The 18,519-nt window shown below is 42.2% G+C and overlaps 1 protein-coding gene across 10 annotated transcripts in view; it reads left to right on the plus strand.

Moving 5' to 3' along the window:
- The window catches only part of ITSN1 (intersectin 1), a 185,612-nt gene that overhangs the window by 116,347 nt on the left and 50,746 nt on the right, over window positions 1-18,519 (plus strand). For 8 of the 10 annotated variants that reach the window (XM_072968804.1, XM_072968809.1, XM_072968800.1 and 5 more), the window contains 5 exons: window positions 6,752-6,999; window positions 9,033-9,192; window positions 12,661-12,866; window positions 13,600-13,682; window positions 17,444-17,610. In XM_072968804.1, the coding sequence (XP_072824905.1) occupies window positions 6,752-6,999; window positions 9,033-9,192; window positions 12,661-12,866; window positions 13,600-13,682; window positions 17,444-17,610 (864 nt within the window). The remainder of the gene's footprint in view (window positions 1-6,751; window positions 7,000-9,032; window positions 9,193-12,660; window positions 12,867-13,599; window positions 13,683-17,443; window positions 17,611-18,519) is intronic. The other 2 variants (XM_072968822.1, XM_072968828.1) reach the window with 1 other exon arrangement.

The following is an 18,519-nucleotide window of genomic DNA, read 5'->3' on the forward strand; positions in this document are numbered from 1 at the left end:
GCATTGCATTAAACATGTATTTTGCCTTGCTTTCAAACCTGCGCTTTCCTGGTGGAGGTTAAAGGGGAATGGGTGAGTGCCACTGACTGTCAGGAAGTCTGCATCTTATTAAATGTTTTGTTCCTTTAAATCGCTTTAACTCTGTGTAAGTACACATATCTTTGGGTGTTGTTGTGGCAGTGAAAATACGTTTTGAGTTTGTGTGGTAGGTTGTGCTTAAAATTAAAAAAGAAGAACAGATGTGAAAGTTCGTGTACCTGGTTTCTCTTTGCTCGATTCCGTGTAAGGACTAATTCAAAAGCTCTGTGTTGGCAAGTTATTAGGTCAAGTCTGTGTCTCAAGTTGTGGACAAAAGTAAGTTCCAAGTAGGTTAAAGTTAAAATTCTTATTTAAAAGTTTTTTTTTTCTTTTTCTTTTCTTTCTTTCTTTTTTAAGGAGAATACTGGAATAATTTTCTGGCTAAGAAATGCCTTTCTGAGTTAAAACCAGAAGCCATAAATGACCAAAATGGACAGATTTGACCATATTAAAAAATTAAATCTTGTAGACTGCAAAATACATAAGAAATAAAGAGCCCCTCTCCATATTACATAAAGACTCTGAAAAGTTAATATGAAAGAAACCCACACCTTAAAAACATTGTCTGAGGACATAAAGAGACATTCACAGATGAAGAAAAGTAAATGATTTAAAAAATATACAAAAGGATACCGCTTTCATTGGTGATCAGGAAAATCCATATTTTAAAAAATGAGACAGCACTTTTACTCTCTCAGCTGAGTAGATTAAAAAGTTTACTAATACCCAGCTTTGTCAAGAGTGCAGGGAAGTGAATAGTAATATACATTGTCTGCGTGGTTGTATGAATTGGCTAAGCCATTTGGAAGGCAGTTTGGTGATACCTATTCAAATTTAAAATTCTCATTCCCCTTGATCCAGGAATTCTGTGACTCTCCCTCATCTAGGCTGCTTCTGGCACGTGCAGAAATAAATGTGTGCATGGATGTCTCCCTGCAGCATTGTTGATAAAAGCAAAAAACGAACAGCCCAATATCTATCAGTAAGGGAATGGTTTAAATAATTGATGATACAGCTAAACAGTAAATATAATGAAAATGCTTTTAAAAATTACATAGATCTACATGTACAAATAAACTCTCCAGTAAAAAAGCAGGAATATGTAGAGTATAATTGCATTTGGTTATAAAAAACTGTGTATGTATGTGAATGTTTGTATGTATATAGTCTGGAAATACAGACATCGGACTATTAACAGTGGTTACCTCTGGATAGAGGTAGAGAGGGGGTTCATGTTTAATTTTATGTACTTCTATATTCATTCTGACAAATGTACCAACATTTGTAATTTTTAATAAAACACTAAAAATGAATCCAAGTTCAACAATTATAACAGAATGTCTGTGCAGGCCCGGAATGGTGTTTACTTTATCCCAGACATCCCAAATATGTAAGGAGGGGCCTAGGCATACCATATTCTCCTGCTGAAGGGACAGCAGTGGTGTCTTCATTTTATACCACAGAACGCAACGTGACACCCAAATGCTCTCAACTGTATTATCTTTGTGAAGTTAACAATCAACGCCAAAAAAAAAAAGGAAATTGACATGTAACAGTAACTATTTTTAAAATTTCATAAAGTTTGCAGTTAAGGAACATGATCATGAAAACTATGCACTAGAATATTCCTATCAATCTTTCTTAGTTGAATAGTCAGGAGTTCACTTACCTTTGTGGGGATAGTAATCATCAGATTCTCAGATTTCTCAAATTTTTTTGAGAAATAGCTGGCAATACCTGTTAGATTTTAGGTCTAGCAACGTTTCCTGTTTTAATGTAGGCAGTCCTGGCTTTAAAAAACATTTTGCTTTTGAAGAAACTTGATTATCAGCCCAGTTTTCTCAAAAAATATTTTTTCATGATTAACAAAAATTAAAATGGTCCTTTATATATGTATATAAATGTACTTCTGTTCTAAATGTTGTTGATGATACAAAAAATATAAGATCATGTCTGCCATTCATATACTTAAAATCTTGTTTGAAAAATAGGGAGAAACACATGAAAAAGCCAATGTGTGATGAAGTTCCCGATGAATGCTCACTAACTCTGCTAGAAATTTAGAAGAAGAGAGGAATCAGAGTAAATTCATGTGCTCAGGGAAGACTTCTGAATGGAAGTGTCTTAACTGAGTTTGACCTTGACAGCTAAGGCTTAGACACTTTGAAAATCTCTGGCCTGCCTTCTGATCTGGAGGTCCCAGTACCTGGAGGGTGAATGAGTCAGATTTGACATCCACGGTGTATTGGGATAGCAAAAGAAATTAGAACACCTCTACTCACTGTTCTGTTGAAGTTTATCTTAAAAATATGGACTCATCATCAAACTCAGCAGGTCCTAAATGGTGGAGGCCTGAGTGCATCAGTCCTGCTCAGGGAGCTTAAAAAAAAATAACCTAGCTGGGGCTCACCCCCAGAGACTCTGGGCACTTTTAATTGGTATTTAGGGTTCAAAATCTTCTCCAGATGGTTCTGTCAGGGAGTCAGTTTGGGGAAACCACTGATCTAATCTTTTTTCCCAGTTAGGACGAATCCCAAACCATTCTGGAAAATATCCTCTGCTTAGAAATAGCCAAAAATGGAGACTTCTTTAGTGGGTGTCAGCCATCAACTAGTCAGTTCGTTCAGAAAGTTATCTCTTAATTGAGTGATGCTCTTCTAACAGTTTAAACTCATTCTTTTTTCCTTTTCTTCTCTTGATAAAGATTTTTTTTTTAATGTAGTCAGTACCTTTTCTTTCCTGCCTTTCTTACATTTCCACAACCTTAGCATCTAAGCCTGGTGGTCATAGTATCACTGCTGTGTTGAGGGCCCAGGACACACATAATTCCGAGGCAGGGGGCCAAGTCCAGCTCCTGCTTGTTTTGTGATAAAGTTTTTTTGGAGCACATTCAGACTTGTTCATTTACATCCTGCCTACAGCTGCAGAGTTGAGTGGTTGTGAAAGTTAGAGGGAAAATTTGCTAACCTCTAGATTAGAGCTTTAGAAAACAATTGTAATGTCCTCATCCAGGTGGTTAGGGGGAAACCTTGTATTTCCAAACTGGCAAATGCATGAAACACGTGCTGCTCCCCACAGCCCCCCGCCCCGCCCCAGCGCATCCTGGGCAGCCACACCAGCAGGTCTAAGTCAGTATACAGTGTGAACCTGTTTGCTCTTTGTCCTGTTTGTAAGAGGAGAGAGAATTTCTGGCTTTAGAAATATCAGTACTGCCTGATGAAGATGGCAGTCATGAAGCATATAAATGTTGAGAAAAGAGATAGAGTATTGGATTTCGGCCACTTGTACTTGAACCTGGTAGCTGCTGTGTGCGCTTGACTGTTGCATCAGTGCCCTCCAGTAGGCAGTGCATGATCACTAACATTGTGTGGACCGGATCTGTAACATGTTCCCAAACGTATAAGCAACATCTGGGGTTTGTGCTTCCTACTTTGGCGTTTCACTAGAATGACCCCCTAATGCTTTGAGGTGTTATAGTGGGGCTGATTAAATGAAACTGTATTAAGGCCAACACTATTATTATTAAAATCCCCCTGACTTCCAGCTACCAATAGGTGAATTTACCCTGTGTATGTATAAGTCCAAATTACAAGCAACCACATTACAAAGAAGTATGTGCTTGACTTTGCTTATTCTGTCCTAATCTTGTGTAGTGTTTTATACAATTGGATTGACATTTAAAAAATATTTTATTTTATTTTTTGGGGAGGGGGTAATTAGCTATGTATGTATTTAATTATTTAAGTGGAGGTACTGGGGATTGAACCCAGGACCTCGTGCATGCCAAGCATGTATATTACCTGCCCACACCCCCACACCCCCACACCCCACTGCCCCCATTGGCATTTTGAGTAAAGTTTTTCAAATCCAGGAAGAAGCATTTCTCATTTTCATACTGAGACTCTGTGCTTTTTCCTAAGTGGTTAATTTAATTGAACATTAAGAATGAATTTTTACTATATCCTCTGAATCTTAAAATTTAAATGAATAGATTCCTATAAGTGAATCAAACTAATTGAGACTATCGTTTGTTCACGTTGACCAGTGATTTTCCTTGATTCAGAGTGAAATAGTGATGTCACTGTTGCCCTGAAGGGTGGCAGAAACTCTTGTTTGCAGGGATATGAGATTGAGGTGGCCCCCTCTCCCCTTCCGAAGTATGCATCAGCCCCTTGCGGCAGTGAAGCCTGCTCTCCGTCATATCAGGGACAAGGCCGGTGTGGTTAACTAGGATGTGGGCTGGACCTGCCCAGGGAACATTCCCTCAGGGCTTCAGATCCAGTTGCAGATGTCGACCCAAAGTCTGGTTAACCAGCTAACAGTAGGTCACAGAACATAATTAAGTAAAGCAGCTGACCTTCGAGGAGGCCCACTAGGACGGACCAGTAGGAGTTTCAGGCAGGCTGTGAGCAGGGGTCACATTCCAGCCCTTAAAGGAAGATAAGAAGGCTAACCCACAGCACCCGGGGTACTAGACAGGTTTCTAGAGCAGGGAACTCCCCATAGAGAACCAGAAATCTCTGGTCACCTAAAGTGAGGGTCAAATAGAGACTAGGCTTTTAGAACAGAACAAAAGAGGACTGGAATACAGAGTCAGCTGGACATCAGGAGAGATGGCTTTAGAGAACCTGTCATTAAGCCCATCTCATACGCCAGGCAGTGTTCTACATACTTATCATTCCTCATAACAACCATAATAAATCAGGTACTATTATTATCGCCCATTTGATTGATGAAGAAACTGAGGCACAAAGAGATTAAACTTACCCAAAGTCAGCCAGCTAATAAATTGCAGAAGTTCTATTAAAACTGAGGCAGTCCAATTGCAGAGTCCTACTCTTGATCATTCTACTTCGCAGTCTTGAGTTGAAGTTATTGTGTGTCTGGCTCAAGCTCCTCGTTCACTGCCGCCTGACATCACCTTTGGTCCTGGGACACGTGGAGGAGGCAGGAACTTGGCTGTTGAACCTGCTGCGAAGTTGGGGAGGCCCGGATACAACCTGGCATAGAAACAGCAGTGTTTCCAATGCAGAGCAGCTCGGAAGTTCAAATGCATCATCATATCACCAATAAATAAACATGAGGAAGGAAAGGCACCTAGTGGCCGTTTGAGTTTAGCAAAAAAAAATAAGATCCAAGAGGAAAAAAATGTCATCTTAAATCCTCATCTAGAGAAACAGTGGGGTTGCCCAGAAAAAGAAAAGAAGAAAACAGTGTTTTTTGGTGGGGAGGGGTTGAATGAGAGGTGGCCCCCAAGTGGATACAGGTGTTAGCAGGAGTAACGGAACTGTAAAGCCAAAAATAGAAGCTTTGGGAGCAGTGTTGCACTTTTTCTCAGGGAACTCCTTTTTGGAGAATTCTCAGCTTTAGAAATTGCTTTTACTACTGACAATCAGGGTTCTCTAAGTTGGAGCAACAAGGAAGCTCTCCTACGTACTGAATATTTTATAACTAATGTGTGCAATTAAGTAGTAAGCCCCATATTCTTCTCCCTCCGCCTCTACCCCAGGCTTTTTTTTTCATTCAAATATTACACCAAATTACTCTACACTGAATGTAAATGTTTGGTTCCGTAGTTTTGTTGTAGTGGTTGTTGTTTTACCGAATGTTTGAATGGGTCATAAAACTTGTATTTTTGCCACATTTTCCAAAGTCATTTTTAAGACCCTGTCTACTCATCTCTGATTTCAAAAAAGCACTCTTAATGTCCAAGGAAGTGTTCGGGGTGTCACCTCCTTGGCAGTATGTTAAGGGATAAAAGTTGGGTAAGGCCTCTGACAGAACCTTGTTTGACTTACTGTAATGAAAACAGTTTTCTAATAGTAACTGTAATTGTCCCCAAATCGATCTCCGGTTGTTCATAAAATAGTGAGGTAACTTGTAAAGATAAGTAGGGTCATTCTGGTGATTTTGACTCATCCTTTTGAGTCAGAATTAAAATTAAATGCAAACATTAAAAATACACTCCTGTGAAACTTTTAAACCGCAGATTTCTATCATCTTGTGCACTTTTGTGAATATTAAAATTAAATGGATACAAAAGAAAACTATAGGACCTTAATAACACTAATTATTGCTCTAAATAATCATTTCCCGAGTTTTCTCATCATGTCTTTGGAGCCTTTAAGTAGCTGAACATGGTAGTCAGCTTTGCTTCCTATAGAAACCATCTAAGGCTATTTTTTTTTAATCTTTGTGTCCTTAATGCTGAATAAGTACTGCTTAGTTATTAGAGATTTTTAGAGTGCTAAATTTATACTGATTGCACCCTTTGCTTTCCACTTTAAATAATAAACCCAAGACAAATTATTTTTAATAATTACGTGACTTCCTGAGGGATGAAGTCTGTCAGATCACTTTCCAATTCAAAATAGCTCTAGAATTTTAAACTCTGGGTCCTATTAGAATTCTAAGCACTTTATATTAACTGTTATTTTTAGGAAAGAGAAAAGCTAAACAAGCACAAAGAGTAAGAACTTGATTATAGGACCTACGGTTTCTTCAGAGTTTATGTTTAGAGACCATTTTCCAGACTCTTAGACTAAGAGTAAGGTGAAGAAGTGTCTGTGCCATGTGTTAGTCTGACCGGGTCAGAGGCAGAGGCTTCGTGTTTGGTGTCTTTAGGGAGATTGATTTAGTTCCACTTAAATTAAACTTTGTGACTTTCCTGTAGGTGGATGAGAGCCAAACTGGAGAACCGGGGTGGCTTGGAGGAGAATTAAAGGGCAAGACAGGGTGGTTCCCTGCAAACTACGCAGAGAAGATCCCAGAAAACGAGGTTCCCGCTCCAGTCAAAGCAGTGACTGATGCCACCTCCACCCCTGCGCCCAAACTGGCTGTGCGTGAGGCCCCCGCCTCTTCGGCCGTGACGTCCGCGGAGCCCTCCACGACCCCCAACAACTGGGCCGACTTCAGCTCCACGTACGTGCAGGGCGCCGTCTGAGGACCTCTGAAATCCCAGCATAGCGATCTTTTAAGTGTTGTTAACGTCTTGGGTTGAGCCTCTGTGTCACTTCCATGACCGCTTTCTCTGACTGGTCTTCTGGCAAACTGTGGATTGCATTCTCTGAGCTGGGTTTAATTACATCGTTGCTCAACGGTGATTTGTGCTGGGATGGTATAAAGCCTACCACCTTGTTTCGTTCAATAATTTGCCTGTATCTTTCATTCTTGTGGAAGAAATTGAGGAATATAATTTCCTAATAATCTGTTTGACACCCGTGTCCATCAGCAAATATTCAGAGTTATTTCCTGCATGTAAATAGCACTTTTTTTTTGGCTGGACAGAAACAGAAATTGAGTTCAGACATGTGGTTTTGGACAAGATAGATAGTTTCCTTTAAAGCTTTCCTCTTTCATCAGTCCTGTACACATGTACAGCAGTGAAGAGAGACGTGTGTTCTTGGCCACTGTTGGTGCTGTACCCTTGGTCACCAGAAAATAGCATTAAAAACAGTGTGTAAGCAATGGTTTGAAATGACAGGTGAAGCCACCATCCACACTACCAGTTACAGGATTGATCTAGGTGTGCAGTTGTCTAGAAATATTTGCTATGGGCATTCAAGTAAAGGTGATGTGAGTAAGAAGGGTTTTACATTTATTTTCAAGTCTAATCATCTTTCAGAAGAAACAAATCAAAGACACAAAGTCAAGGAATAATGCTGGAGAAGGATCAGGTTGATCAGATAGAGGAGACAGAGGCGTGTAATGACCAAGGGCAGGAGGAAATGGAGGGAAAGATGCAAGAATAGCAAGTTTTTCATACTTATATTTGCATATAAAAGGTAGAAAGAGCTAATGAGGGTCTTCCCTACGTAATCTCTGCTAGAAAGCAGTCTTCTACGAGTATGATTGAAACCAAATTGAAACTCTTCTCTCGATCTTTCTTTTTTAATTGAAGTAGAGTTGATTTACAACATTGTGTTAGTTTCAGGGGTACAGCAAAGGGATTCAGCTGCACATATTTTTTTCAAACTGTTTTCCATTCTAGGTTATTACGAGCTATTGAATGCAGCTCCCTGTGCTCTCCAGCAGGTCCTTGTTGCTTCTCTAGTTGGTGTACAGTAGTTTGTTTTCTCTCTCTTGATCTTGATTGCAGAGTTCTGACTTTATAAACTAAAGCTTAGGCTAAAATAGAAGGCAAACACTATGTTTTCCAGGAGTTTGTTTTGCTGTGGATCCAATCAGTGTGACTGGCTTGATAAATGTGTGGTGTGCAGCTCTCCAGCTGTCATTATGGGCATCTTATTTTCCAAACCCAAAGTCAGGATGTGCTGTCTAACGGCCATATTTTGATTTTCAAATGTCTCTGTGTCTTATGAAGATGTACAAAATATAAATTGCACTTTAAATCTGCACTTACACAAACGTGTTTATTTAAAGTTATAAAAATCCCAAAATTAAAACGGTCACTGAGATCAGGACAACAGTTTGCTTTGAGGATACCACTTAGTTACCACGTGTCCGGGTACATGGCCTGGTACTTGCCGTGCGATGTGTGGGACAGAGAGATGGCGTTAAGAAGCACCCGCTGCCAGACTGGCATTATTTCCTATGTGATATGAAACTTCTTTTTTGCTGATTTAGCGTGGTTGTTGCAAATGAAGATAATGATCCTGTGAGGATGTTTCCCCAGCACCTCCGGGCACTTCCCAGTTACAGAGTATTTCCCTACTTAGTATCTCATGTGACCCTCACAACTACCCAGAGTGGCAGAATGTTGTTCCCATTTATCAATGAGGAAATCAGGATGCAAAGAAATGACTGATATTTGCCTGAGACCCATCAGTAGTGTGTGACGCTCAGACACAAACCCAAGTCCAGTGCTCTTTCCTCCCCTCTTGTTCTTGAACGTAGGAAGCCCTGTCTGTGTACTGGGTCTGTGTTGCGAGTGGGAGAAACACGGGCATACTGGCGAGTACTTGCTACTCACGGTGGCGTGCTCTTCCTTCCAGGTGGCCCACCAGCACGAGCGAGAAACCAGAGACCGATAACTGGGACGCGTGGGCAGCCCAGCCCTCCCTCACCGTTCCAAGTGCCGGGCAGTTAAGGCAGAGATCGGCCTTTACTCCAGCCACGGCCACGGGCTCCTCTCCATCTCCCGTCTTAGGCCAGGTAAAAGCAGCCAGCGGGAGCGGGACGGGATGGACAGATTCAGCAAATGCTGTGGTCGGGGCCATTTAGGAGTAAGCCTCATCGTGTGTGTCTGGCCTGCTGGCAGTGCGGGATCTGGTTCACGTTTTCCCAGTAGCCTCTAAGGAGCCTGGAGTATGCTGGGAGTAGTGACCGTTCAGAGGAGGGTAAGCTGCCTGGGTTGGTCAGGGAAGGTCACTAGAACTGCATTTTGAGCTGTGGGTAAGAGCTTAGTAGGAAACGCAGAGGGCTGGCATGTCAGACAGAAAATTCTGTGAGGGGAGACTTGCAGTATAGATCAGAGTGTGTTTCAGGAAAATCACAGTTCTGTCCATTTGGCCAGACCAGTGAGTATTTATCGGAAAAGCTAGACTGATGACAGATTGGTGGGAAGCTCTTAAGTGCCTTACCAAGAAAGTAATTTCTGAAAGGATGAAGGTGGTTATTTTGAGCATTTCTACTTAATGCAATAAAGATAAAGGAATTAAGTTTCTATATAAAATCAGTCAAGCCAAACAGAGAAATTGCCCACCTGGCAGGCATTTGGGGGTAGGGGACAACCGGATTGAACTCGGGCTCCAGGTGGGTTCAGGTGGAGGTGGTGTGTGTGGGAGATCTGAGCGGCGGACGCAGGGGCAGGGACAACAGTTAAGAGGATGGAGTCCCAAGGAAAGGAAGGTCTGGGACTGAGGAGAAGATTTGACCTCAAAGGGGAACAAGGAAGGCAGGCAGAGAAGTTGAGCTTTAGTCAGAGGAAGGAGTTGGGTTTTAGACGTGTTCATTTAGGTGAAAGGGAACATCCAGGTAGTCCTATCTGGCAGGTGGAACATAGGTCAGATCTAAGGAAATGAGGGCACTCTTCAAAGGAGGGAGTGCAGGGAAGATGGACCGTGCACGGAGCACGTGTCGTCTCTGACCTGGAAGAAAGGCCGCTTCTGACGAGGGGTGTTCCCTTCCTTCGCATCTGTCTGGCTCAGCAGGTGGTGAGTCTCGGTCAGTAGTGGTGACTCTGGTGGAGGGGAAGGGCACAGGACCAGGGAAGCAGGGGAGGGGGGAGCTGTTTCCAGAAAAGGGGGTGGTGCTCATATTAGAGGCTGTGGTCCGGGCAAACAGGAGACTGTTCAGTGTGGCAAGCAGAATGTATTTGTATCAGGTTGCAAAGGAATACAGAGGAAATGATTGGTGGAAAAGTGGAAAGATTTGTGAAAGCCAAGAGAAGCAGCAGAGCGGAAGGAGGGCATCAGGAAAGGCAGGAACCAGCCACGTGGCCAGTGGAAGAAAGGATGAAAAGCCAAGTCCCAGAGAATCTACGTGGAAATAGCATGAAAAGCACAGAAAGGAAGATGGGATTCTTTTTCTTCTGGGAGAGAAAGGATGAAGAGAGGTTGGAGAAAGAGAGAAAGAAGTTCAGGTTGTGCGCAGGCAGCTTTCTCAGGAGGGGCCCCCAGGAGCCTCTGGAGCCTGCAGAACAGGAAGTCAGCAGAGAAGAGTGAAGCCTGACTTGGCTGAGTTTAACCTGAATCCGTAATTGTCATCACACATTGTGTTAGCTTTCTCCAGCAATACTTCACACTTTGAGGCTAGAAGTAATAATAGTGATGTGAACTACTGCTGTTATGATTATTACTGTGATAGCAACTCTACGGATAGATCTTCCTTAACAACCTTTTGAAGAAAGTGTCTGTCTTTTAGAGACATAGAAACGGAGGCCTAGAGAGATTGAATAGTCATCCAGGGTCACACAGTTAGTAAGTGACAGACTTGGGATACAAACCCAGAGTCTGTGTTCGGTCCGACCTCAGGCTGGTTATTTGGGCACATCCACGTGGGAAGATGGACAGGGAGGCGCAGTGAAGGTTTGTTTCTCAGGGTGAGAGGTGACGAAGTACCAACGAGGGCCCTGGTGAAGTGACAGAGACTACAGGGGAGTGGCTGAGAGGATGAGAGGACAGGAAAGCGCTGAGCTCCACACTGGGGTGGGAGGTTCCCTGCAGGCATGAGGGAGGAGATGGGAGTGGAGGCTGTGTGGTCCTGGGGGGTGTTTGGAATCCAGAGACCCCTTCTTGGCTCTGAAGACTGGACGGAGTGTACTGTTGAGATGGAAGGAAACGGGGATGTCGTAGGTATGGGAAGGCGGGACCCATGGAGACCAGGGTTTAGAAGTTACCAACACAGGAGCCGGAACTCTTTGACCTGTTGTAAATTCTCTACTTCTCAGACATCGTCACAGTTAAATGTCACTATGAAAATATCTTCTCAAGGCGAGTACAGGTTGATTCTGAATGGACTGTCGTTGGTCATCAGCCCTGGTTCCCACCCATTTACATGCATTGTTGAAAGTTGATGTATTTTTTTAGTATTGTTTTAAGATACTGTAAGTGTTGGTGTTATGGTTTTGAAAATGATAAATGCCTCACCCTGCCTTTCCAGCCTCGTCTCCTACTCCACCCCTCCATGAAACTAGGCTACACATGCCCCCGGATTGTGCTTCTCCTCCTGGACCCTTTGCAGTGTAGCACCTCCTGGCCGTGCCCTCCACCCAGGGTGCCTGTCCCCAGGAGCCCTAGCTGTCACAATCCTCCTCATCCTGCAAGGCTCATCTCAAACGCTGCCTCCTCTGCGAAGCTTCCCCTGGTGCCCTCGGGCAGCGTTGCTCCCTCTCTTCTCCTGGTTCCCACAGTGAATAGCTGGCACCTCTTTTTAGCATATTTCATCCTGCCAGGTGGTATACGGAGTTCTTTGTATCTCTTTCTTCTTCATTAATTATGAGTTCCTTGGTAATATCATCCTGTCCATTTTTATAGTGCTTTGTGATTAATAAAGTGTTTTAACCTAAATTGTTCTGGGGAGGCAGAGGTGGCATTTTTAAAATTCATCTTTGTATATGCCTTACATGTAGATGGACAATAAATGGTGATTACCGTGTATTCATGCTAGTCAAACCCCTGTCTCTCTAAAAAGGAACTAACAGAAACACAATCCAATGCAAGGCATATTTCCCTGAGTCCACCGAAACAAGGTATCAGTGAATTGTCTTTTGAGGTTTCATAAGGCTTTTACTCTGGTATTAATCCTCCACTAAACATCCAAATCCTACTAGGGGTGGGGGAGCCCTGGGCAACTTGAAAGTTAAAATAGAACCAAAATATATAAGGCACACAGCCAGGTGCAACAGAGTAAATATGATGTCCTGGCTTGTTTAATGGAGAATTCTAGGTGGCCAGACCATGGTTTTGCGAATAGGCTGGCAGGTTTTCCCCTCCACTTTTGGAATAAACAGTAACGGAGAGCAACAGAGCATACGGCACCCGTGCTGGCTGGAGCAGGGTCTTCTGTGGCTGCGTGTGCGCACCCGTGTGCCGGTCGCAGGGGAGGGAGCAGTGTTCATGTCATCTGAATTAATAACAAGCCACAAAGTAGTGAGAGGTCCTTTATGTTCTTCCATACAAGGGTGAAAAGGTGGAGGGGCTACAGGCGCAAGCTTTGTATCCTTGGAGAGCCAAAAAAGACAACCATTTAAATTTTAACAAAAATGATGTCATCACCGTCCTGGAGCAGCAAGACATGTGGTGGTTTGGAGAAGTTCAAGGCCAGAAGGGTTGGTTCCCCAAGTCCTATGTGAAACTCATTTCAGGGCCCATAAGGAAATCTACAAGGTACGTTTGTGTTTATCTGCCTCTATCGGTTGAAAACCCCTGTTAGGCATTAAATTGCTCGCACTGGTTAAGAGTCACGGATAGGAGTGGCAGGACCATTTTAGCTCCTGAGAGCGCGAGCAAGCCGAATCCTAGCCACGAGGCCATGCAGAAGTTACTATACGTGTCAACAGAAGAGAGCCTCTTACAGACAAATGGCTGTTTTCTTGCATTGACTTATACAAAAGGGGATTCTGCTCTGAGGCCTGGGGACGTTCTTGTGGCTTTGTTAGAGATTTTGCTCCCTTCATGCTTGGTACCCAGTGCTGTGCCAGGTACATGCGAATACTTGGAGGCCCAGAGAATTTAGGGAAATTATTGGAAGAATGAATTCTTTTTCATTAGGAAGCTTATGGCTTGGAACCTTAACATAAAGGTTATTTAGTTGTTCTAACCATGTAGAGGATCAGAACAAATGTTGGGCTTTAAGGAGAGATGAATAGCTGAGATGCTGGATGAGAATCCATCAGTCATGCTTGGAAGTAGACGAGTGCGTTGGCTGTGTGCCCAGCACATCAGAGTGAGTTTAGAACCATGTGTCTCCCCATGATGTGTTTTGACTTAGCTGAGTGTATCTGTTTGAGCTGTAGATTGTCAAGGTTTTAAATGTCAAATGATTTTTAAAAAGAAAACTGTGTCATTTGTGCCATTTTCTTTGAGGATGAAAAGTAACGTACGTTCTCCCCTCTTTCAGCATGGACTCTGGTTCCTCAGAAAGTCCTGCTAGTCTCAAGAGAGTGGCTTCCCCAGCAGCCAAGCCGGCCGTGTCGGGAGAAGGTGAGAACCCCACTCAGATTCTGTTCTTTAGAAGCAGGAGGAAATTGGGTCATACAAACAGTGAATGTCTGAAACGAGGTTGGATTTCATTTTTAAATAGTCTACATTAACTTGTATTCATTATATTAAACTCTAAGGTAAAATGATATTCAGCTCTTTACAAAGTCATAGTATTTTATAGAGAATTTCAAAATACTGTCAGTTATTTTGATCATAAAAACTGAATTTTCCAATTATACTTGCTTATGAGCCCTTTGACTTTTGAAAGAGGCCCATCAAAGTCCAGGGTCAAGTTCTTGGAGCATCTCTGCAGCTCATTTTCGGTGGTTACTATCTTCTGACTTACAGATAAGTATTTTGTTTTAAAACCATAACCACACAGTGTAGTAAAGCTGTCACAGTAACATGAGTGCCATCTGTGCCCCAGATGAAATAGAAGTTTAATTTCTGTTCCATGTGAATAACCACACCAGATCATTTAGGCCTGCAAATTTCATTTTGAGTATTTATTACACAAATGATTAATGGCTTTATTTCCCCATCTTTACTTCGTGACATAACCTAATGGATTTTATATGCCATTGTATGGTACGGCTTTAAAAATGAACAAAGCCTACATAATTCATAATCTCATGTCTTTTCTACACTTGGTCCAGCCATTGTCAGAGTCCTAACTGAAGAGTGAGCACTCCCCGAGGTAGACAGGCTTTCTGTGTAGAAATATGCAGTGTCTGTAGCCAACAGATGTCTACACAATTGTATAGTGTTTCACAGTTTCCTTGAATAAATTACATGAGGACAGAATCTTTCGTTTAGTTTGTCTGCCATTGAGTGTTGCATTCCTTAGAAACCTTGCTTTATGAAAAATAGAATTATTAAAACGGTCATTTCAATGGAGACAGCAAGGATCATGGTTCAGTGGTATTTCAGAAAGTAACAGAGCTACTTTCTCAAGAGAAGTTTTAGAAGTAAAAAAGGTTTTTTTCAGTTTATGGGTATAGGTTTTATAAACCTCATCATCACTGAACAAATCCAGCATTTTATTGCATCCAGTTTTTGCCGTTAACCACCAAAGCAATCATGGGTATAGTTCTCTTGATACATTCTTGTCATCTTAAATAACTTTTTTTTTTATCCACTGTTAGGAGAACAAGGTGAAAAGTCTTTTAAACACAGCACATGTAGTCAGTAAGGCAAATTATGTATGTCACCCCTCCCCCCAAAGTCAGTGTGTTGCATCCAATTCAGTCTCACTGGAGCACCAGAATTTATATCCTGGCTCTCTGATGTAGTAGCCGTATAATTTTAGGCCTCAATCTCCTCATCTGTAAAATGGGCATAATAAGCATCACTTAAGGTAGGACATTACGGGTTTATGAGATAATACGTATAAGCTTTTAGAATAAAAGTCAATAAATGTCTGCTACTTTTATTTCCTTTTTGCTTCATTTCCTGGATTATTGATAGACCCACGTGAAGCAGTGAGCATTCTCATCCAACAGCAGTGTCGATGAGTGCTGATTTTTTTTTTAAAACATGTCCAGAGGCCTTCACACTTGGGGCCTCAGTAAGTAGGTCACAGATGAACCACACACATCCTTAAAGTTGGGCAACAGAAGAGAGTTACATTCTAACCTCAGGTGACATTTATTATAGCCATTTTGAGATGATTTAGGTATTGGAAATATTAGGAAGGATTGCTGGCCTTCTGCAGGGGTGTGGGAGCATCTGAAATTCTGAGAAAAGGTACTTACATCTATTAATTCATGTATTAATGAATGTATTACATGAATCAGATTTAAAGTAAAGCCTAAAGCAGATTAAATAGATTGTCGGTCCAGGTAGCTCTTTAAGATAGGGGCTTGGGAATGGCCCGTGCCCTGTGTTAAATGTCTGATGGGGGGTCTGAGTGGGGAGGTGCCCCTGCATATCCAACCCCACGTCTCCCTGTTTTTGTAAAATCCGGGAGCGGCCAGCCTCACGGACACCTGTGTGCACGTGGGGCAAGTAAAGCCAAGGCTCTCCCGGTCTCCTTGTATCTGCCGCTGCGGTGTGACGTTCAGCCAGAGTTCACGCTTCTGAAGTTTCTTAAAGCATTTCAAAAGTGACTTCAAAATTTGGATCCATTTTTAAGAAAGTGACTTTTTCAGTGCAGGAATCCCTAGGAAAGGCATTGATTGCCAAGGCTCCTCTCTTAAATGGCCAAACACCAGCTAAGGAACAAGTGAGGGAGCAAAATGAAAAGAGAGGGGTCAGCATATTGAGAAGTCAGAAAAAGGAATATATTAATGGGAAAAAAATGTCCTTATTAAAGCTGCCAAACTCTGATTTCCTTTTGCGGGAAATCATTTTTCCAGTTCTAACTGGGGAGGTGTGTTACCGGTGCTGGAGGGCTGAAGACAGAGAGTGTCCTGTTCTCCCTGGCACGTTTGGACGACCTTGTATCTCGGGGGCCCGCCGGCCTCCGCCTGCAGGTCAGCACAGCTGAAGCGGCCCCTTGGAGAGCGGCCCACATTAGCATAAGCATTAGGAGGGCTTCTGGTTTTTTGTGTTTGTTTTAGCTTTCATTAGGGCCTCCTGCAGAGGCCGAAGGATTCCTCCATACTAAGTGCCTGCCTTTTAATTGACAGTAGGCTCTACATTTAAGGATATCACAGGAACTATTAACAACAAACATACCATCCATCATAAAATGAACTTTTCAGGCAAATGGTGATTTTTTTAAATTGCTTTTTAAAAAAAAAATATACAAAGACCTAGGATAAAATGGAGAAAAGTGAAAACAAGAAACTATGTTCATCTCTCTGTAAGTCTTTTATTCCCCACCTCGTGTAGGGTCTAGAATTTTGTGTCAGGAGATCCTTTGAGACTGACTTACTATCTAAGCCTTAGTAAAACCAGCTGTTTATCGTTCAAAAGAAAAATTTCCTCTGAAATGCACACCCTTCACGTTCAAGACAATAAGGAACATTTGTTCTTATCATTTAAGACTAAATTGCATGAGTAGTAAAATGTAAGAAACTGATGTGTCTTTTCAACACATTCAGAAAGGTGTGATTACTTTCTGGGGCTGGGTGGACACTACTTTTATCAGCAGTCCGCTCTACCTGTGTATGCACTCAAATGATGGGATGCCCATTTTTAACTAAATCATGTGTATTTTAAATGTTGCGTTCTTACAGCTTCCTACCATCCGTATATACAGCACAATAGGACTTAAGTTTTCACTGAGGCACTTGAATAATGAAAAATGTGTTTAATTTACATAAAGGATATACCATGTCTGAAAGTCTTCTAAAATTGTGACTTGGTACCTTCAAAAGTGAATTACAGGTATTTGATAAGCTCGCCATGAGCCTGTGTGTCAGTGTATCTAAACCAATGCTCGAGACAACCTAGGTGCTCAGACATTGTTAGCTGGAAGTAAATGTGAAAACCATTTTCACGTAAAAAGAATCCACGACACTGAATCGGAGTTCACTCTCGGTACTGGTGTTGGTAGACATGCAGTTGGGTTTTTTTGTTCCTGTGCCTGGGCCTTCACAGGAATTGTCTCCCTGGCTGCAGTTACTGAATTTTTAAGTGCAGTCGGGAAATTTGGAGCCCAGAGTGTTCTGCAACTCTATATTATCTGTGACTAGCCTTTCTCTTGAATGGATCTTATCCTAATTTCCTTATTCATAAACTTGCTTTTGCAAAGCTGTCTGGGATTTCTGTAAACAATCAAGCTCTCTCCGTATCTCAATATTTCTCCCCACCAGAATTTATTGCCATGTACACTTACGAGAGTTCTGAGCAAGGCGATTTAACCTTTCAGCAAGGGGATGTGATTTTGGTTACCAAGAAAGATGGTGACTGGTGGACAGGAACAGTGGGCGACAAGTCCGGAGTCTTCCCTTCTAACTATGTGAGGCTTAAAGATTCAGAGGTAAACCCACATTAACTGTTTCCTCCCCCTTTCTGTGCAGTGGTTCTCTTTTCAGGGAGTCATGATGTTTGACGACGGAACACTTTGTTGGGTTTCGCTGAGTTCTGGGACGTGACAGCCAACATAGTGTGACCTGTCATTGTTGAACTTGTCTGTTGGTGCTGCAGGGTCAGCCTTGGCTTCCCAGAAGCAGAAGAATCCCCGGGGCTAAGTGGAGGCTGCCTGTCATGAGGCTGGTCAGCTTCGATAATATTCAGGATTCCTCTCCATTCCTGAATGCCACTGACTTAAAGATTCGGAGTAAATGTTCTTGATAAAGTCTGTATGGTCACTGGTTTGGGGTACTCTAAGAAAGATAACACAACAGTATTTTGCCCATGTAAACAGACATATTTTGGTGATACTGGCCCCCAAATATTGAGCAGTAGAGAGTTTTTAGAATTTATATTTTTGCCTACACAGTAGGAAGACACAAGATCTGGGAGATTGGTCCACTTTGATCTTAGTATCTCTGTTAATCAGAGACTGAATTTATTTAAAATGCTGTTATCCTTATAAATTAAAAGTGGCTCCCAATTGTTGTGAATGGGGCCCTAAAAATTCAGATGCATAAAATGTGGTCTTGAGATTGGGAGAGATTAATGAGATGGTGACATGGGCCTACCAGAGTATGGGAGCCCATCTCGTAGTGGCCAATTTCAAGTTAGTGGAGAATTTCATTGGTCATTTAACAGACTCATAGCTGCTTGTGGAGCGAGGCTGGGCCTGGTGACACCATCAGCCTTCTTAGATTCCCTGCAGTTCCCTGAAATAATTTTATTTGCTTGTTTTTGTTTTTGTTTTTAAGGGAGTGTCTTTTTTGTTGTTCTTGTTTTTTCTTTTGTTTTCCCTTGCTTTGCTGTTGTGAGC

This window comes from Vicugna pacos, chromosome 1, assembly GCF_048564905.1.
Source record: "Vicugna pacos chromosome 1, VicPac4, whole genome shotgun sequence".
NCBI lineage: Eukaryota > Metazoa > Chordata > Mammalia > Artiodactyla > Camelidae > Vicugna > Vicugna pacos.